The sequence below is a fragment of the Myiozetetes cayanensis genome, unplaced genomic scaffold (assembly GCF_022539395.1).
Source record: "Myiozetetes cayanensis isolate MyiCay16 unplaced genomic scaffold, myiCay2020 scf4, whole genome shotgun sequence".
NCBI classification, from domain to species: Eukaryota; Metazoa; Chordata; class Aves; order Passeriformes; family Tyrannidae; genus Myiozetetes; species Myiozetetes cayanensis.
The window spans coordinates 17,167,967-17,188,395 of NW_026087631.1; the positions used below are offsets into that span (position 1 = coordinate 17,167,967).

The window sequence follows — 20,429 nt, forward strand, 5'->3', positions numbered from 1 at the left end:
CGCTCTAGGAGACCTACATGCTATTTCAGGAACCATGTAGACCTCCTTGTATCATCATAAATATCAAAATCTTTCTGCTGGCAGTTTATGTCGTCAACTATTTTTTTCAAGGACTAAAAGCTGAAAAACACCCCGTCTTCCAGACTCTCCTATATAACTGTGCAATCAGAAATTTCTTTTTAGTCTGTCATGGAGTCAAATTAACTAATGAAGCAAATTTCTCTCTTGATCTTTAAACTGCTGCTTTAAAAACAGCTGCATCACTGTAGGATCATCCCATTATCCTGATATTCATATGCTTAAAGAACAGTGTATCTATTCGTGGATACAGGATAAGGACAACACAGTCACCACATCTGTTATTAAAATCCACATACATTGCTACAGCAAGCTATTTACTAACACTGTGAAGAACTGTGTGGTACCTGGCTTTGTTCAGATGATACTTCAAGAAACTGCGGCTTAAAGGAATAAATAGTTAAAACCAATCTAACAGGCAAAATACTTATATTCTTACCTCCTTCATCTTCAACAGAATGTTTAATCAAAGTGTCAAGAGCCTTGCTATAATCTTCCAAAATCCAGTACGCCATACTTCGCAGAAAAGGGTCACAGTGTATGTTTCCTGAGCTCTCTTTTCCAGTAAACACACCCAAAACTCTTTTCTGTAGTACAGATTTGTAAGTACTAGAGACTTCAAACTCTGACTCGTAAAGTCTTGATATTACAAGAGCCAATTGAATGTCATGCAGTTTTTCAAGGCAGACCTAATTGAAAATAAATATATTCAAGAGATCAAATTTCATAATTTCTTCTCTGTTGCAAATGATCACAAGGCAGGAATTGACATGAATCTGCTCAGATTAAAATAAGTAATTCTATCAACCCCATAAAAATGAGCAGGTACTATGCAGAACAGGTGTAGCCAACTATTACATGCAAGATCTGATATGCATTTCTTCAATTTAAATGACATGACAACAGATCTTTGAAACTGACTGGCTTCAAGAGAACAAATCCTTCATTATCAGAGATGAACTTCCTCACAACTTTTCAATTCAAACAGACCCCAGTAATACTTTTTTGTTTGTTTGGAAAAGGGATTTTAGGAGCTAATACACATTACTGCCAAAATGCCAGGTCTGGAATCTCCTAATGAAAACTCTGCTGTCTTCATATAGGACTAGGTAGACAATCTGAAAGTAAGATAAGGGTAGGTAATGCCCTTAATGGCAGGTAGACCCCTTAATATTATTAACAGAGAAATTAATTAGTTATGTGACTTTTTAGTATCATTAATATGACAGCTAAAAAAGAATCAAAATGCAAAGATCAATGTTTTGTATTTGGCATTAATTTGGGGGATGGAGGGTGGGAAAGAAAAGCACAAACCAGAAGCATCAGAAGCTTCAGGGGCCATACTAATAATGCAAAATGCAAATCACATTCAGTGATATATAATAGTTCTAAACATAAAAAAGCAATTTATTACCTCCACTGCATCTTTTAAGTGTCCTGCTAACAAGAAAAATGCTGCAGAATGTTCAAAACGCTGTTTGCCAAGCAGAGAAAAAGCATTTTTTAATGCTGCTTTACGCCATCTGTCCTCAGTAAAGTTGTTTCCAAAAAACTGTGTCATTTTAGTATCTTTTTGGGACCTGCATATTAAACATAATTGATAAAAATATTATACATTTTATTAGATGCATCACAGTTCTTGACTTCCTCAGATGCCAATATAATTTTACACAGATCTTTACAATAGGAAATGCAGTGTCACTACACCAGGAGTGGAGAAGGCTTCATATTTAAAAATAACAAAAGTTAGTGAATACAAAACCTAACAGTATTTTCAATTAACCTGATACAAATACAGAAAACCTCATTTTTCCCAGGTGAGCTTTTAAGAGTATGTGACAAAGCAAACTACTTTACAAGAAGTTTGCAACATTGAACGGTGTATTACGAAACATCAGTTTCAAGGACAGGTGTAATTCAGTCCCCTGAACTTAAGGTACAATTTATAACCACAAACACTCTTCTGAAAGACAGATATATCATTCTATTTCATATTATATATTACACTATACTGCTAATCCTCAAAAGTAAACCAGAATTAAGCACTGACTGAAACTACAGTAGCTTTGAGACTAAAACTTGAAGCATCTACCTTCAGAAATAGTAACTAAATTACTTCAGTAAATATAAGAAGCTCAGAAATTACTCGTTCTATGTAATGACTAATTTAGGAATCAAATCTCAGCTTTCAATGGTAATATTTGTCGTTTTTTGGACTACCATCACATTCAACCTTTTTCCCAAAATTACACCAGACAGTGTCAAACTCCACATAAGAGCTTGAATGTTTTCTACCTGTATAATCCCCAGATAACAGCCTTCTTCTTCATTGCAAGGTAAAAAATGGCCGCGTCAAGTGGGTCATTGTTTCGCTGAAAGGCTGCTTTAGCCACCTGTGAAGACAGTTCAACAGCAAAAAAAAGACCAAAATTTCAATGAGTCTGAAATGAGATTCTTGTTGCTTCTGGTATCCCATACCCCATAGTGTTTGGAAGTACTCTTTATTATAGAATCCCTCCTCTCATTATGAGTCTGATGCAAACGTGAAGATATAAAAGCCCCTTTCATATCATTTAGCTAATGCTCTTCCAGTTCTAAAAGATTTTTGGAAGATCAGATGGGAATCCCTGCATCTGAAATCAGTTCCTGAAATCATAGCAAAATTAAGTTATTAGTTGCTCTGGTAATCAAAGGACACATGGAGTCTTGAAAAAACAGGCTGGGACCAGTCACAACAGGAGAAAAATTGTTTACAGGAGATTACTTTTGAAGGTTGGAAAGGAAAAAGGGGTAAGTGGCAGCAAGAATAGTCCAAGACCTATGTAAGATAACCTGAAACTCAGGCCCACAATACCTGGAATTCTTTTAATGCAAGGCAGTTAAGTTTTATAAAGTGAAGATTAATTACTGAAGATTGAAAAGTAAAAAGTAGAGACATGCATTTTACCACTTCATGCTTTGTAGTCAAAGTATCTTGTGCATGTCATTTTCTAGCTCAACACACTTGGCTTTTCCAAGAGCTTAAAACAAGTGATAACGAGGTTAGGCTTACTGCCACATCTGCGATTATTAAAATATTTAATATAAAGAAAACCAACAAAAACCCAAACAAACACACAGAAAACCCAACAAGCCAAAATAAAACAATAGGTTTGTTTATCATGAAAATTAATCAATTTGCAAGACAGATGTACATAACCTAAGTTGTTCCCACTTCTGATAGCTTTCTAAGAAGAACCTTTTTCCATAACTTGTTTCTCTATCTTGCTATTAAAAAACAACTATATGCTCCATCTGTATCTTGAGCATCCACAATAAGCACTGCACATTACCACCTCCAAAATGGAATATCTAAAAGCAAAAAATGTATCTCACAGGGGAATTTGAAATCTAAGTACTAAAAAAAAAAAAAAACAAACCTCTAAATACCAAAGTTCATACTCATACAATAAACTATGCATACAAAAAATACAGCATGAAACCTTCAGAAACACTTGATATATCTAAAACTTTAAAACCCCATAAACAGAAGGTAAACACCAGAGGACAGCTGTTTGAAAAGAGTTTGGTAATTTTTTTTCAGAACGCTATGTTTACCTTTTCTATGCATTTTCGCAGGCTGTGGATATTTCGAACCCACCATCCTATCCCCATAGCTCTGAGCTCTGACCATGTTGGATCTCCCTTCTGCACTGCAGGGAGCATACTCAGCAGTTCTTCTTCCGCTACTGAATGAAACGCCCAGGCAAAATGACTAGTAGATAACCCTGCATAACAACACATTAAAAAAAACAATAAAAATTTAAGAGACATTCATTAATAATATATTCCAGAATCTGAAGTCAAGGGGATGGGAAAGGGAGAAGTGAAGAAAAATCAAACCCTTTATTTTGCATTTATAAGTGCATTACTGATGAGGCAACAGAAATGTAAGAACATTTGTTAGTGCTGCATATCTAATAATAAAAAAACATCATACAGGTGAAAACAATTTTTCATCTGCCAACTCTTCATGTAAGTTTGCAAAGAACTGTGCTATTGAACCTCAAATATATGGATAACGGTGGCACTAAGATTAGCCACAACAGTCAGTGCAATGTAATGATTAAATACTTCAAAGTTTTGAAAGGTAAGTTCACTACTTTGACTTGGATTTGAAAATGCCAAGTTTCAGATAATCAGAGTAGAAAGCACATTTGAGGACAGAGATACAAAAGAAAACTTGAAATAAAAAAATGTCATGAGGAAGACAGCAATTATTAAGCAGCAACATAGCCTGTTATGAATAACTGTAACTTTAGTGACAGCCAGACGCTTCTTTGTAGAGAGGCACACTGAACTGCACTTCTGCATGTGCCCTGGAGGCACTTCTCACTCTCACCAATTTCTGAGCAGAAGTATCTCAACTACTATTAGTTCATCAAAGAGCTAACTCTGCAGTGCTCTGCTCTAGTATCCTGGCCAAATGCCAGTCTCTGGTTCTGCTGAGGGGTGACAGGCCATGAGACAGAAAATGCCATTAATTGTCATGGTGGCTAAAAGAGTAATTACAGCCAGTTCTTTAGATTTGATTATGACTAATGAAATCCACCTTGTTCCATTGCCTGCAATACCAGGATGAAAACAGTTAAAGCATACAAAAAAACCCATATTTGAAATAGCTCACTCTGTAATTACAGTAAGCATACAGAAATATTTAAAGTCCGAGCAGTCTGCAAAATACCTTTCCCAACAGGCACTAAAAACCTAAGTAAATATGTACTACTTTCTACTGTTTATTCCTGCAGAAGGCTATCGGAATGATATGATACTAGAAGTATAGAAAAGCCAGTTCATTTGGGGAAGAAGAAAAAAAAAAACAAAATTAAAAACTTGTTAGAAAAGAAACCACTTCAGTTCCAAGACCAAAAATAAAACAGACGTTTTCTGGTCTGGCATTCATTCATATTGGACATTTCTCTTTTTTTTTTTAAACCCAACAAATTAACCCAATGATTCTGTGAAGGTGGCTCAACAGCACACCAGTCGTATGTACATCACCAAAACCAACTCATCTAACAAAACACATCAGGTACCTTGGTGAAGCAGCTGAGCTCGATGAACAGGAGGAAGCGCAGTTGTGAGAAATGTGTGAAGCCGAACAGCCAATAAAAACTTTAAACCACATTCATCAAGAGTTTCTCCACCTGGAAATAAGTATTTTTACATATACTTTAGTGAAACTACTCAAAGTAGCTATTGTGTGTCTTAAAAGAAGAAATAACATTTTGTGACTACTAACACTTTAGATTTGTAAACATAATAGCTTAATTCACAATTCTTCCCTTCAAGGGAAGGGAAACAAGAAAATTTCAAATATAAAAAGTTTTGAAGCTATTTGTTCTCTTTAATGGACAAAACGGAAAAAGTGTTATCACATAAAAAAAACGCTCACAAAGTTTATTTCTCGATTTCTCTACACAGTCCAACAAATATTTGTCATTAAGTAAGTTGTCTCTTCAAAAGTGAATTAAAAATAATCATGGTGTGTGGACTGATGGATTAGCAGTGGCATTAACAGTTAGAAAAACAATATTTGATTCTTATCAAAGCATTAAGTTTTGAAACTAGTTAAAAAGTAAATACTGTCATGGCATAATAAATAACACAGGCTATATACTATGAAATAAAACTGTAAGCCATAAAAATATACCAAAATAGGAAAAAACTCTCCAAAAGGGTTGTGCAGCACAGTAGTACATTTAACTTGGAAGAGAGCCCTTACCTTGACTTCTGTCTCTGCTTTCTCCAATGTCAGTACTGGTAGTAGCAATTGTATCTGCCAAGGCCAGCAACGACATTTGCTCCATCCTAGTCAGACCTGGTAAGCTTGAATGAAGCAAGTGACGAGAAAGAACTTGAGCATGTTCTGGTCCAAAGTAAGTTGGGCTATACTGAGAAAGATCAATGACTTTTGGTTTCATACTCTCTTCATCTGTATCAAATGTAACAAGATCATCTGTATTTATAACAGGATTTTGAAAGAGATTTTCATAATTGTCATTGGGTGTATCTTTTTTATTTTGACTATTTTGATTAGTAGTCTTCTCTGCACAGGAATAAGATGAATCATCATCTGCAGCAAGCAGGGCATACAAAGGCAATGGCGGAACAGAATCTATTTCAATGTAGTCTGTAGTCTCCGCCTTGCTGAACGTTTTGGGATCTCTTGCAGTACTTCCACTGGCACTGATGGTCAGAGATCTGAGCCTCTTATCATGATTAGGCTCAGATTCATTTATAGCAACAACTTCTCCAGCAATGCACTTCACCAAATGGGACAGAATGGCTTTTGCTCTGCGTACTTTACCGAGATCCATGAGTTCTAGCAGTTGATATGGATGGTACTGAGGTAAAGTTGGAGATAACGTATGAGCTGCTTCAAAAAGACCAGAATCTTCCATTTCCACTGAGAGATCACAGGCAGACCTTTTCCCACTAAGTTTCTGTGCAAGGCTGGTCATAGATCTGGTCAAGGTTCTCTTTGGTGGATGCAGACCTGAGGCAGCTGACTGGCTTTGTTTCATTAAGCTCGTTATACATGACATACTTCCACTGTAGGAATCTGTAGTAACTAGCTCCTGCTTGGCAGGAGATTGCCACTGGGAGTAAACATGCATTTCACAATCCATTCCAACTACAAGAATGCCATCGCGCACCCAAGACAAGGAGACAGGAAAAGGAGGTGATCCTTCTACAGATGAAACCAAGTCAACACAGCGCAGCAAAACAAATCCAGAAAGGGTTGTAGCCTTAGTGCTGCCACTATGGGAGATTGCTACGATCTCATTACTATTTTGTTCTTGCCTCTTCCCAGAGAGCTGACCAAACATATAAAGTTTTGATCCAATTCCCACTGTCAGGATATGTGAACCATCTTCCCTAGACATCCAGTCTAAGTGTACCAAGTGCTTGGTGCTGGGTATAATGCTCCCACCATGAGACAGAGAAGTGTCCTGTTGGTTATACGCCACTAAATTGCTGTCAATACTAACACCAGAGTCAAACATGGTGCCCATCTCATCTAAATTAAGAGTCTGTTCTAAAATCCAAGAAGAACCTCCTGTAGACTCACATTCAAAAATACTAACGTGCATTACAAAATCTTGATGGCTATTTTTAGATGCTACCTGCTTGTATGCTACTGCTAATCTGTTGGTGTGTGCACAGCTGACTTCAGTTGGCCTTCCTGGAACACTAATAGCACTACTGCTAGGAAGTCCATCCTCAATCAGTAATGGCCATTCTTCCCATACATATTTAACATCACCATGTGTGCTATATTCCGGCATGGAAGAAGCTGATGATTCAGTGACAACTCTGCATCTCCAGAATCGAACTTTTCCATCAGAGCATGAAGTAGCCAGCAGATAAGGTGCACGACAAACAGGATATATGGAAGAAGAACTGAGATGTCCTAAAATGCAATAAAATACACTTTCACTGGGGGAAATACTAAGAAGCAAGCACAAAACTAGAGACGATTTTATACAGCTACCACTTTATTTTATGATTATTCTGAAATTAAAAAAATATTACTACTTCCTCAAGAAGAGGTTGTTTACAGGGCCTCAAAAAGAAGACAATGTGACAAAAATACTGTCCAATCTGAGACAAATACCACAAATACCACTTTTATTTACCAAAAAAGTAAAAGTATATTATTTAAATATGAGTATTACTATATATTAGCTTTTCCATCAAACATTCCTCCATTAAAAATGTAAATATATTTCTGAAAGACTAATGATGAAAACCTTAAAATTTATAGATTCTAGAAAAAATTTCATGAATGACTGCAAAACAAAATGTGTGTTTTATTGCAAGAATGTGAAATTCAGTAAATATTATACCTTAAAGAAAAGCTTCAGTTTTGTATTAGTTCCAGGATGAAGACATAAAGTTAGGGAAACAGTTTTAGCAAACCTTTTGGATCCACCTACGGGCATTTTAACATAAATACCAAACTTACTACTACTTTGTTTCTATTTTAAGACTAAAGTCAGAAAGCCAAGGAGTCCTAATTTTAGTCCTTTTTAAAAAAAAATTACAAACCTGCTGACGGCTTTACGCTTATTATCTCTACTCCTTCTGGCATACTCAACTCTTGACTATACACCATTCTGGAAGACAGAGTAAGCTGGCTGGTGCTCTGGAGGTTTGCTTTACAGGCCCGATACTTTTGAGTAAAAGGTGACTGGATCTTCTCTGGATCAGGTGAAGAAAATAATTCTTCTGTTTGTGTTGCTTCTTCAGGTGGATTTGAACAAATCTTTTCATCTAAAAAAATTTGAATTGTTAATAAAAAAAAAAATTAATTTCCTTTAACTAAAGAAGTAATTTTACTCACCTTAATAGTTCAAAAAAAGACTGATAGAACATGACTTTAAAATTTTACTTTCTTTCATATTCAAAGAGAAATGCTAGCACATCTCAGATTAAACACTTGTGAGATTCTACCACTGCTGAGAAATTATAAAACAATCAAACTACAACCAGAAAGACCAAAACTGAAGACAAAGAGTTATGTATGTGGCTATCCACTAAAAGTAAGGTTTCCAGGAGCACAAAGTACCTGCAGCTCTAGAGAATTAAATGAAGACATCCATGTCTTACCTTAAAAATTGGGGAAAGTTATTTTTCTGAAAAGTTTCATTAAGTTTCATTTTATTGTTTATAATACAATTTTTCCCTTTTTTTTAATAAAACTCAATAGTTGAAGTTGAATGGATTTGGAACACAAATAGCCAACATATTTGGTGATAAGCTGTATCAGTAATATATTCTCATTGAGTAGATGATAAAATCTCACTATTTTATAGATTAATTGCAGTAATACTTATTTCTGCCTTTCAAAGCAATAATAAATACTAATTTAGTTTAATGACAGAAACATGCATCGTAACAGATTCCTCTGGTAAGTAGTGAATCTCAGATGTGATTTCTTCAAATCTTTAAATGTTAACAGAAAACTACTGAAGTATACCTTTGTTTACTTCAAAATGTTATAGTTTTAGAGGTAGTTTGAAAGAGAACCAGCAGCTTTCAAAATGTCAAAGTTGTTTATAATTATATCACTGATGTTTAGATGCTTCAAACCATGGTCCAATTTAAAACATGTGTAAATGCAAAAATTCCATAAAAAAATTTTTTGAGAAATAAAACATCTTGACAGTTAGACCATATTATATAAGTTTAACCCAGTTAAATATATGTGCCCTTAAATGTACAAAAATTACCAAACTCTGGGCTCAGGCTGAACTCAAAAACTTCAGCATTCTGAAGAATAAGTAATCCAGAAAAAATGGGCAGTGATAAAAGCTTGCAGTCAACTGCAGATTATTTTCAAAAAGATGAAATACAATTCAGAATACACTGAAGAGCAGATATATTCACTAGATAGTAACTTACTTTTTAAAAGAAAACTACAAGAAAGAGGGCTTACCTATTGAGACAGGAACTGACTTCAAATGTAAATGCCACATATGTAGTAATGAGCGGCTTTGAGTATATTCTATTACTATTAAGTAGAATTTTTCAGAGAATCCATTCTGCTGGTTTCCTGATGAAATTGAGAAGAGGAAGATCTTAGGGGTTATTCACCTGAAAGCAGAGCTAAATTTTGCTGGCTAGCAAATAGTCACATTAAGCTACCAAGAACTAATACTGAAATGCAATGGTCTGACTATATCCAACTGTCACATTAGTTTCCTCAGTATTTTATCACAACCAACAACCACTACAATTATGGGTACACTCATGTAAGAATTGTCAATGTTTTCTTTTAGAGATGACATATTTGGCTGACTTTACCGTATAAAGCTATGTACTATCCCAGAATGTACTATCAGCTCTGGAGCTTTGTCTTTTACATGTCTGTCTCTCGCAGTTTCTTAACTACCTGTTAGTGGTAACTGTAACAGTTACAGAGGTTTGGCTTTCATGTATGAAAATTACACAAATTGTATCTAAAGAAGAAATGCCACATCCACGTTTGTGAAGCCACAGCTTGGTCTAATGGCTAAGCTTGTTGGTCACAACCCACCAGACCAACTATATATAGACTGGGCCTACACATAGTCTGGAACACACAGGAGATACAATGCTTCTTCCTGTGAATTAATTTACTATAGTTTCATACCAAGAAAAGAGGACATAAGTTGTACTATCAATAGGAGCCCATTTCTGGAGGGTGTACCCAGCACATCTTCCTTCTTAGTATCAAAATAAACCCATTAGAACTAAGAAGGAATAGTTCAGAGACCATCTTTCCTCCCTGACCCTTCTTTAGGAGTGTATCTACATAACACATGATCAAGAATAAGCTGTATTTACCCTGTGTGTTTGACATTGTAGTGCTTATGGTACTACAGAAAAAAATTAATTTGTTATTTTTAAAAACAACATGAGATAAATATCTTTATGCATTATTAAGGATGAAAGAGTGTTTTTTTAAAAAAAATAAAAGGCTTTAAAGTACTAGAAAATACTTTCATTTTAGAATGTATGCAAATGATCCAGTGCTAATTTACGGTTTTCCATTTAGCCCAATTCCTTACATGGTAGCAATCCATGCAGGCCTTCAGAACACATACAGATATATACAGTTGTCTTTTCTAAGATCAAACGTCTTCCATATTTCTTTTTAAATCCTTTCTGTGTATCATACTCAAGATGTAAACACACAAATATGTGTAGAGTAACACTTCCTTTTGTTCTCTATTTTGTGCCTAATTTCAACATCCTATTTGCAGTTTTTGAACTCTGTTGAAGGTTGGGATTATCTCCACTGCTCTAAATCTTTTCCTCAAGTAGAAACAGCCAATTCACAAATGATCACTATGAATATACAGTTCAGGCAGTATGTTCCTTGGTCCCTTTGAAACTTTTCCATGTCTTTGCTTCCTTTCATTTAAGACTTCCTTTACTACTGCAGGTGACCCCAGTATTACAAATTTTACTCCGTCCCTCTTTTTCCCACACTATTTCATGGAACAGAACAACACAAAACTGTGACACTTGTCTAACAGAATCACTGATCCACTCCACCAAGGAAAACAAACCATTTATTCCACAGCAACTCAGATCTGCCCCAAGACCAACAAATCCACACATTACTCACAGTATTCTAGTCAGGGGGAATTATTTGGTCTGCCACTTATCATACCATGCAAAGCCTGAGAAGCAGTATTTAGCTGATGTAAAGGCTGAACATTCACCATGATTGGATACAATAAGATTTCTCTGTCATACACTACAACTAGGGGCTCCACATTTAAACCCCTTCCCCCTCATGTAAGACAGAATCAGCAAGGGACTGCTTAATACACTACATAAGAGGTATCTCATGATTTAAACTACTTTATCTAAAATTTAGTTGTACATAACTCAGAGGAAGTGAAACACCCATGAATTCCATTAGACTAGATATTCTTCTGAAGATCTCAAAGTAAGGTATTTGACCTTAAAATGACAAAACCTATTTAACGAGTTCTTTTTATTCTGTGGAATGAAAATTTCAATGTTCCATGAAAAAGAATTCTTTACCAGAGTCTGATAAATTGTTCTTCTTTGCAGGCATTTCCTTCTCCTGGTTATTTAAAATGAAGTCTTCTTGAAAAACATGGAATAACTGTGTCTTCCGGCCATGCTAAGAAAGTAAAAACACACCCAAGAAGTGAACATTATGGAGTGTACTGCTTAAGATCACTCTCTAACATGGGAGCTTTCAACTTGATAAGTTATGCACATCAGTGAAAGATTTCTGATGAAGATGCACCTTCATTACTCACACTCTCTTCACTTACAGGTACTACTGAAAACAAGAGCAAGTATATGTCACAAGCAGTCTTTAAATACCTCATCTTTACCTGACAGAGAGCTGCAGGTATTGTGTTTACTGTTAACACTTTTTTAAAAAGCTAATTATGGTGAAAAATTAATATAGGAGAAAAATCTTACAAGTTCTGTGATAGCATCCAGTTCAATGATACACCCTGGGCGAGCCGTAGATTGCTGACTTATGATGTTAAAAACTTCACCAACATACTTCTGTTTAAAAAGAGTCAGAGGGGTGGTCTTGTTAACTCAGTTTTGTGCATTTCTGTGACACAGCCTGCCATGCAGGTGCAACATCATTATGCAAATGTTACTAAACCACTAAATATACACTGGTTGTGATTCAGTAAGAACACAGGTAATATTCCCCATTTAGAAAAAGCACATACGATCTGGATGGCTGAAAACTGACAAGAATACCTGCAAAGCCCCACATTTAGCAACGTATTGTCCTTTCCCCAAGCTGCAATGTCATCTCAGCTTTTCCTTAGGATGAATGTGCACACACACAGGTATTATTCCTTGTAGTGCATGTCTTTCAGAGGTATTTCCCAATCAAACACTGGCCTGCCTCAATATGCAGAGTTTGAGATTAAATGATATGCAGCGGCTAAAAAAAGTTTTATCTGTTTTTACAAGCAGAATCACCTGTGAAATCCTCAGCAACTGGTTTAGTTACCAACATGTTTGAGCCTAGTGAGACTGAATGAAGTTGCAAAAATTGAGATGGTTTTTCACTTACAGAAATTTCTGGATTGGAGAGCTCACACAAAAGTTTCTTAGCATCTATTACAGCTTGATATAATTTCAAATGCTGTCCATCACTAGCCACAAAGCAGGCACTTGGAGAATTACAGTATGCACCTAAAAAAGTAGGAAGGTAAAAAGAGTTCAACTATTCAAACATTACCTTGCTTCCTTTTTTTGTTTTTCTGGACAAGAGGTAATTTTGAAGTTATGTACAAAAAACAATCCAGTATAGAAAATATCTCCTGTTAACTTCTATTCACAAGCAAGAATTACAAAGTTTAATGCTGTGCTCAGCAACCAAATCAAAGTATATTAAAGGAAATGAGAATCCCATCTGCAAACTAGAGTTAAATCTTACTCAGCTTTTAAGTGTTCAACATGCTCTGAAGTATGCACTAGTATTTGAGAACTTTATTGGATAAGCTCCTAAAAAATCAAATACATAAAATAAGACAGAAAAGCACAGTAAATCTTCACACAAGAATAAAGAATTTTCAAGTATCAGTAACTTGAAAATTTTGTGAAGGACCCATACTTAACATTTTTTCCATTACATTCAAGTATTTCTATATTATCTATTTTAAAGTATTATAAGGTTATTTACTTTTATTTTAAAACACTTCACAGATCAGGAAACAAAACTCACCAAGGCAATAGCTGGGTATAAGTGTGGGCAGCCATGCAACATTAGAAAAAGCTGAAATATGAAGAGAATTGATCCGGGCAAGTTCAGAAACTCCACCAGAAAAGGACAAAGGCCCAACAGGATCTACTCTCCAAAGAATAAGTTCACTGTAAACCGCATTGGGATCCTGGGATGTCACATCTGCATTGGCTCTACTCTGAAGTCTTACTGGTGACTCCTGAGACTTTAAGGAATCATTTGCCTGTATTGCATTCTCAACATCTGGTGAAATTAGAGCATTGTGATGTGAGGTTGTAAGCAGCAGTGGTAATACTGAGTGGCAAGCCAAGTCATTAAGATGAAAACGGTGACCACAATATCGGGATTTATGTGAAATACTGAGTACAGTTGAAAAAGCAGATTCCTCAGCAAAACTCACTAGCCACTGGTTCAATGACCCATCTGCATGTTTGGAAATCATCATAACATTAGGTGTGAAGATGCTTAGTTTTAAACTGTTGGTTGATTTACTGTGTCCAGAAGAGATAAGCATAGATGAAGATCGTGTAAGGCCAGGAGGCTTTTGTTTGCCTTGTTGAATAGCTAAGTCAACATTTTTGGTACAAGCATACATCACTACACTTCTGCAAAGAGAGTTGGCATCACCCGTTGGAAATGCAACAGGAATTCTCGAAACAAATGACACCTAGAATTTTAAGAAAGGAAGAGTAAGTATTAGTTATTGTTTCATCACACTTCTCCATGAGTAACACTGTATAATGCAGAAGAAATAAAGTACCTGCACCTGGCGAAACATGCCAGGCTGGTATTCATCCAGCCAGTCCACATGCCACACCAGCAGTGAACCATCCATAGGATGTATACTGAATAGCATGTCAGCATTTTTACTCCATTCAGAGAGCAGAACTTCAATTTCATGATCAATAATAGCAGAAGATAAAGGAACAAGGCTTGAATCTGGAGTAGTTTTCTCATCGCTCAGTTCCTTCTTTTCTTGGTTTCCTTTTTGCTCATCCCCATTCTCATCAGCCTCTAGAACACACAGATATATAAATATATATTACATTCAAAACCAGCACTATAACGAGTGGTGTTAATTCAGGCATTGGAGCACCTTTCAGGTCTTTTATAAGACAATCATATGAGAGCTACTTTAAAATTAAAGAACTAATCTAAAATAATGAAAACTATAACCAGAAATCCTCTAGTTGACTTCAATGTCTGATACACCAAAATAGTTTATAATGCACCTTAATTTGAAATTTTTTTTTTCCACATTTTATACAAATTATTGCATGCATAGACAGAACATGAGCACCAAGTTCTAAAATATATAAATCAATTGAATATATTGTTACAGAGTAGAGCTATTTAAATGAAGTGTATGTTAATATCTAAAAATAAAAGGAAGTTAACTCAAAATATTGCACCTGCTTCCTTAATATTATTCCATGTCAAGTTGCCCACCTCTGACTTCACCTGAAGGAACATTACAAACTACTTTCTAAAATGAAAGCCACTTTTCTAAATGGTATATGTCTCTGTAACTTCTACCTTCTTCTGATCTGCCATCCATTTGATTAGATTCCTCAGTATTAGTCTCAGGAGAATGATGTTCAAAACTCCTTTTAAGTTGTTGCAAAAACACTTCCATGGATAAGGTAAAATGAAGTTCTTTATTGTTTAGCCAGTGCACAACAAAAGGTCCGCTTTTTTCTTCATTTTCACCAAGACTCATGGATGTGATAGAAGGGAGTAGAGGGATATCTATCAGAAAAAGATGTTGACATTTTTTAAAGCTACATAGTTAGGTCAAAAAATCATTTAAAAAAATTATTTTTAAGCAGAAACTCATCATGAAAAAAATACACATAATGTATTGCCACTGGCCATTCCTTTCACCAGCATGATCTGTTTTTAGTCATCACAACAGATGTTTCACAGAGAAGTTCTTTTTTATGCTTACCTTACAATCACAGTAGGGCCCTGCAAGGTTATATCTTCTTGATGTAACACTGTATATAGAGGTTAATTTACCTTGTCTTTTGCTACTACAGCTCAGTATGAACCAAATAATTTAGGCATGATTTCCAACATTTAGTCCACAAGGGATGCTGCAGTAGATATACACTGTAATCAAAGACCATGGGCTTACACAAGCAAAAACTAATAGTGACTAGACGTCACCCTCTGTAACACCATCACAGAACCCCAGAATTTCTAATTCTGACAGATTCTGTTATTTGACATTGCACTTTGATGGTAACCAGTGCCCCATGTTGCTGTGAAAAAATAGAGCAGTAATCACAACGTGTGTGACAGAAGCAAGGATCAGACTGCTGCAGAGTAACATCATCTAAATTAAGCATGGCTAAAAGGTAGGTAGATGATTTACTGAAATTTCCTCAAATAACTGATACAGCAACATGTTAAAAGCTCAACCTGGCATGTATTCCTGCCTAGAAACCTCCATCTATACTGTCATCTCCTTCTGTTCCCTATTTATGCAGCATTACGTAAATTCCATGTCCTGGGAGACAAACTACTTTTCACGCAAAATCTGTTGGTTTTAATCAAAGACAATGATAGCTTTGAATTACTAATCCTCCCATCTAGCCAAAAAAATTATAACTGAGAGAACACAGATAAAAGGACTACCAGGAGAACCAGCAATTTTACTATGGGAAGGGGATGAAGCAGGTGAAGGGGGCAAGAGGAGCACAGATCATTTAAGAAACACAGTCTTCTTCCTAAACAGGCCAATGCCAGTCTCAAAAACAGCATTATACATATGGATAGTAACAGATCTTGGAGTGAAAAATTCTGTTGACCCCTTTTTGGAACACAAAGTTGAATAAGGTGAACTAAAAAGATAAATTTTCAGATAAGAAATCACTTTTTTTTTTTCCCATTCTCCTACCTCAAAACTACCAGTTTCTAACTGATGTTCAGCTCTGAACATTATCCCTGGTGAATTTCTATTTGCTTCATAAATCACAATCACTCTTTCCAGAAAAATACTAATGCCTTTGGATGGAAGAACTTTTTCTGAAATTACCTAGAGACAATTCTGTCGTAGTAACTACCGTTTATTCTTTTCACTGAACTCCACCCAGGCTGAACATCTGTTGAAATACCACCATCGTATAAAAGCACCTCTCAAGATATTGTCACTATAAGAAAATTAGTTTCATATACTATATGAAATTTTATATTTATTCTTATATGTGACAGCATTATTCTTCAAAATGCAAAGCTGTTTTGGCCTTAAGTTTTTATCAACTACTTTAAAATGTTGTAGTAAGGGTAAATTTTCAAGTGAGAGATCACAAACTGATTTGTTTTAAATTAAATGAAAGGAAATACAATTAGGTTTTCAGATTAAATCCAATTTCAAAAGGGCAAACGAAAAGGCCTACTTAGAAAATCTCATTAGACTGAGATACTTAAGGACTTGACTGTGAGGAAGAACATATACTTCTTCAAATTAAGATCTAGAATGTTAAAGTTACTGTAAAGAACAACCTGTTATCTTCCAGTCAACTGAGTTAAAGACCAAGTGATCCAAAAGACAGTATTTAGACACAGATTAATACAGATAATACAAAAAGAATGTAAGATTGAAAAGGTCAAAGACAAGTTTTGAATAACTAGGATAATATTTTTCCAATCTTTCTCAAAATTATTTTTATTCTGCTTCTGTGAATTTGAAATTATTAAAAGCACAATCAAAGTTTATTTAGTTGCATTGGATAGTTTTGGCTAGGGTAGTTAATCTTCACAGTGGCTGGAATGGGACTGTGTTTTGCATTTGTGCTGAACACAGGGTTGATAATATAGAGATGTTTTTGCTGGTTATTGCTGAGTAATGTTAGTGCTTATATAGACCCAAGGCCTTTTTTGCTTACTGTACTCCCACACTGGCAAGGAAGTTGAGGGTGCATGGGAAGTGAGGAGAGGACACAGTTGGAACAGATGACCAAAGGGATATTTCAGACCACATGACATCATGCTCAGCACAAAAAGTGGGGGTAAGAAGGAGGAAGGAGGAAGGGAGGATGTAAGGAGTGATGGTGTTTGTCTTCTCCAGTAGCCCTTAACATGTGATGGAGCCCTGTTCTCCTGGAGATGGCTGAACACCTGCTAGCCCATGGGAAGCAGTGAAATAATATCTTGTTTTGCTTTCCTTATTAAACTTTATCAAATCAGGAGTTTTCTGGCTTTCACCCTTCTGATTCTCTCCCCAGTCCTGCTGAAGGGGAGTGAGCAAGTGGCTGCATGGGGCCTGGTGGCAGGCTGGGTTTAAAACACCTGCTGTGTATAAAAATAATAAGAAAAGACTACATACAAAAAAAAAGAAAGAGTACGTAAGATTATGTGTTAGCCATATGAAAAGGTTATCTAGCTCCTTGTGCAATCTGCAGATGAGAAAGTACAGAATAAAACTACAAATCTCCAAGAAGTTTTGAAGAAATTTTCCCCTATGTAACTGGGTAGTAACATATGTAATGACTGGAGACTTTTCCTGTAGACATAGGATAGCACCGATGGTACAAGAGAAAACTGAAAGAAGTTTCTCTCTGGAAGGCTCGATGTGATTCTAGTCCTATCTGTTAAAATATGAACAAATGAACCAATACTAAAAATGCTGAAGGTTAATCTTGGAGGAGAAAGTGTTTACAGCTTTGCCTAGCACAGCAATTTTAATGGAAACCACTTGTTCTTTACAATCATACCAAAGACTGTACAGCTACAAATATGAACTCATCATGAATGCCTTTGGATCAAAATTGGCCTTTCAAACAAGGATCAGCAGGAACAATTTTAAAACACTGTAAGACAGAGCTTAACTAGTTTAAACTAAGAATTACATAATATATTTGTTCTTTAAGTCTAGATACAGAAAACCAGGTACTAGCAGTAAAACCTTAATGAAAGCCCATTTAATACTGCATTTTTATTCAGTTTTGCAATAAGTAGACATGCACTTCATTTTCAGCATACACAAAGATTATAAAGACAGAAATATTAGCAACTATAGAGGAGTTTCCTCAATGCTTATCATGTTGTTTGAATGCTAGACAGTACTAAAGTTTCTGGAATGTAAGATGAAGGTGTGTTTTGTTCTGTTCAGAGACAGAAAAGAGGTACTGGAACATGTGGTTATTTCACACTCTTAGTGCCATATACTGACTCAAATCAGCTTAGAAATTTTTCATTTTATCAGTGCACTCCCAATATCACACACAATTCACAGTAAATTATACCTCCAGTTACAAATACTAATCTTACCCCATCTTAAACCACTATGAATCTCAGTTAAAAGATGACAAAATGAAAGACAGGAAATTTATTCAAATGATTTTGTTACTGTAGAAGGTTCTTTCACATATAAATGAAACAAACATACTAGCAATTTTGCATGATCATGTAAATACTGTACAAATACATTTCTTAAGCTTCCACAGAGAACACATACATGACAGAAATTGCAGTTTACTTTGTAGCAAGGATTGACCACATCTCTTACCTGTGGCTGGGTTGATGCTGGCAGCAATATGGAAGTGACAAAGGGCATTTGCATGAGGAGGGATGTTTCTGTGAACTTCATGGGGATCTTGCTGATGCAGAGCATATCCAGTATGTGCTACAACAGCACTTGACCTCCTCCTTCCTCGTCGGAAGTGCCTCAGGTTTAACTGCATGAAGAATAAGGTGTCATTTTAATTCCTTTCAAAAAGAAAAAGCAGATTTCATCTGTAAGTGGTTTACTAGAAACTAGTGAGTTGTATTTCTCAGTTTAAAAGCTAATTTAAAGAATTAGTAGAGTTTCTTGCAAAATTATACTGTTTGGGTGGTGTCTGCAATAAAAAGATACCACTGCCTTCAGATTTACTTATGAAGGTCCATAAAACACCTTCACATAAGTAACTACTTCGTATTCCAGTGTGCAATGTTCATACAGTTTTTACACTTGTAAAATATTGTGTTTCATAAACATATACCATGCTTATTTGGGATTCTGAACAAAACAGTAAATTTCAGTAGCCCCATTTAAGAGATTGAAAAATTGGATTCGGATACTGGATCTAATTAGATCAGCAGTTCATAAGGGCCCAATGAGTTTTAAGGTCTTCCTCCTTTATGCAAATATGTTTGCAAGGGAAAAAGGAATATTTGATTTTTTAAGAGTGGCTTAGTTCAAGCCCATTGTGCTGTAGGCATCTATATAAACACATAAAGGTACACAAAGATACACAGTTTGTACTAAGGACAGTATTACACCTTTGGCTTTCCTTTTCACTTGCTGTGCTTTGCATCTGAACACAGCATGCCTATGTAAAACAGTGTTTTCTCAGTTCTCATATAATTACTGTTTCTGATCTCTGATGTTGCCTCTTATTTTCAACACAGAACTGTCTCCAACTTTCCCTTTCTCTCCCATCTTTTTACTATTTTTTTTTGCTGTGTCGTGCGTTTCAGCCAGTCATATTTTTCCTGTATGCCTTATGTGCTAAGAAAGCACTATAAGCATGCTAAACACTTAACTCCATTAAGATAAATGCACATAAGCCCTATATAACTTTGCAGGAGACCACTACTGCTTCACCTTCTTCCTGATTCCCACTGGTTAGAAAACATTATCTGCCAAGGATCATTTGCCTTAAAGTTTACAAGCAATCTGCTCTACTTGAGGAGTACAGCAGAAAGGTTATTTTTCTTACCTCCATATGACCACTGTTTTTCCAATTGCAGAAGTCAGAGAACGTCCCACAACTTCAGAGGTAACAAGTGAGTCCCTACCATACATTTTAAGGCAGCATCACTCCTGTGTTTCACACAACCTAAATACAGCACGTGTTCCTTACTGTTCCTAGCCTTTTGAACTAGATACTGTAAAGCATTTTTCTTCAGTCACCAGAAGAAAACAGGCAGCTGGGACTTAAGAACAGTGTGTCTTCTAATGTGAGAAGTTCAGCAGGAGAGCTGTCAGCTTAGACTTCCCAAGGGAGATTTCAAAGAAACTCATCGTTTTATAGCATTTTATCCACGTCTCTGGTATGAAGGACTTCAGTTT

The 20,429-nt window shown here is 35.8% G+C and overlaps 1 protein-coding gene across 9 annotated transcripts in view; it reads right to left on the reverse strand.

Annotated features, from left to right (window-relative positions):
• Positions 1-20,429, reverse strand: part of DMXL1 (Dmx like 1) — a 79,120-nt gene that overhangs the window by 35,722 nt on the left and 22,969 nt on the right. For all 9 annotated transcript variants that reach the window (XM_050329031.1, XM_050329029.1, XM_050329027.1 and 6 more), the window contains 15 exons: positions 18,882-19,050; positions 14,906-15,118; positions 14,130-14,383; positions 13,352-14,036; positions 12,698-12,819; positions 12,079-12,168; positions 11,665-11,767; positions 9,563-9,679; positions 8,173-8,397; positions 5,843-7,534; positions 5,154-5,264; positions 3,676-3,845; positions 2,374-2,471; positions 1,493-1,658; positions 518-767 (listed from right to left, as the gene is read on the reverse strand). In XM_050329031.1, the coding sequence (XP_050184988.1) occupies positions 518-767; positions 1,493-1,658; positions 2,374-2,471; positions 3,676-3,845; positions 5,154-5,264; positions 5,843-7,534; positions 8,173-8,397; positions 9,563-9,679; positions 11,665-11,767; positions 12,079-12,168; positions 12,698-12,819; positions 13,352-14,036; positions 14,130-14,383; positions 14,906-15,118; positions 18,882-19,050 (4,465 nt within the window). The remainder of the gene's footprint in view (positions 1-517; positions 768-1,492; positions 1,659-2,373; positions 2,472-3,675; positions 3,846-5,153; positions 5,265-5,842; positions 7,535-8,172; positions 8,398-9,562; positions 9,680-11,664; positions 11,768-12,078; positions 12,169-12,697; positions 12,820-13,351; positions 14,037-14,129; positions 14,384-14,905; positions 15,119-18,881; positions 19,051-20,429) is intronic.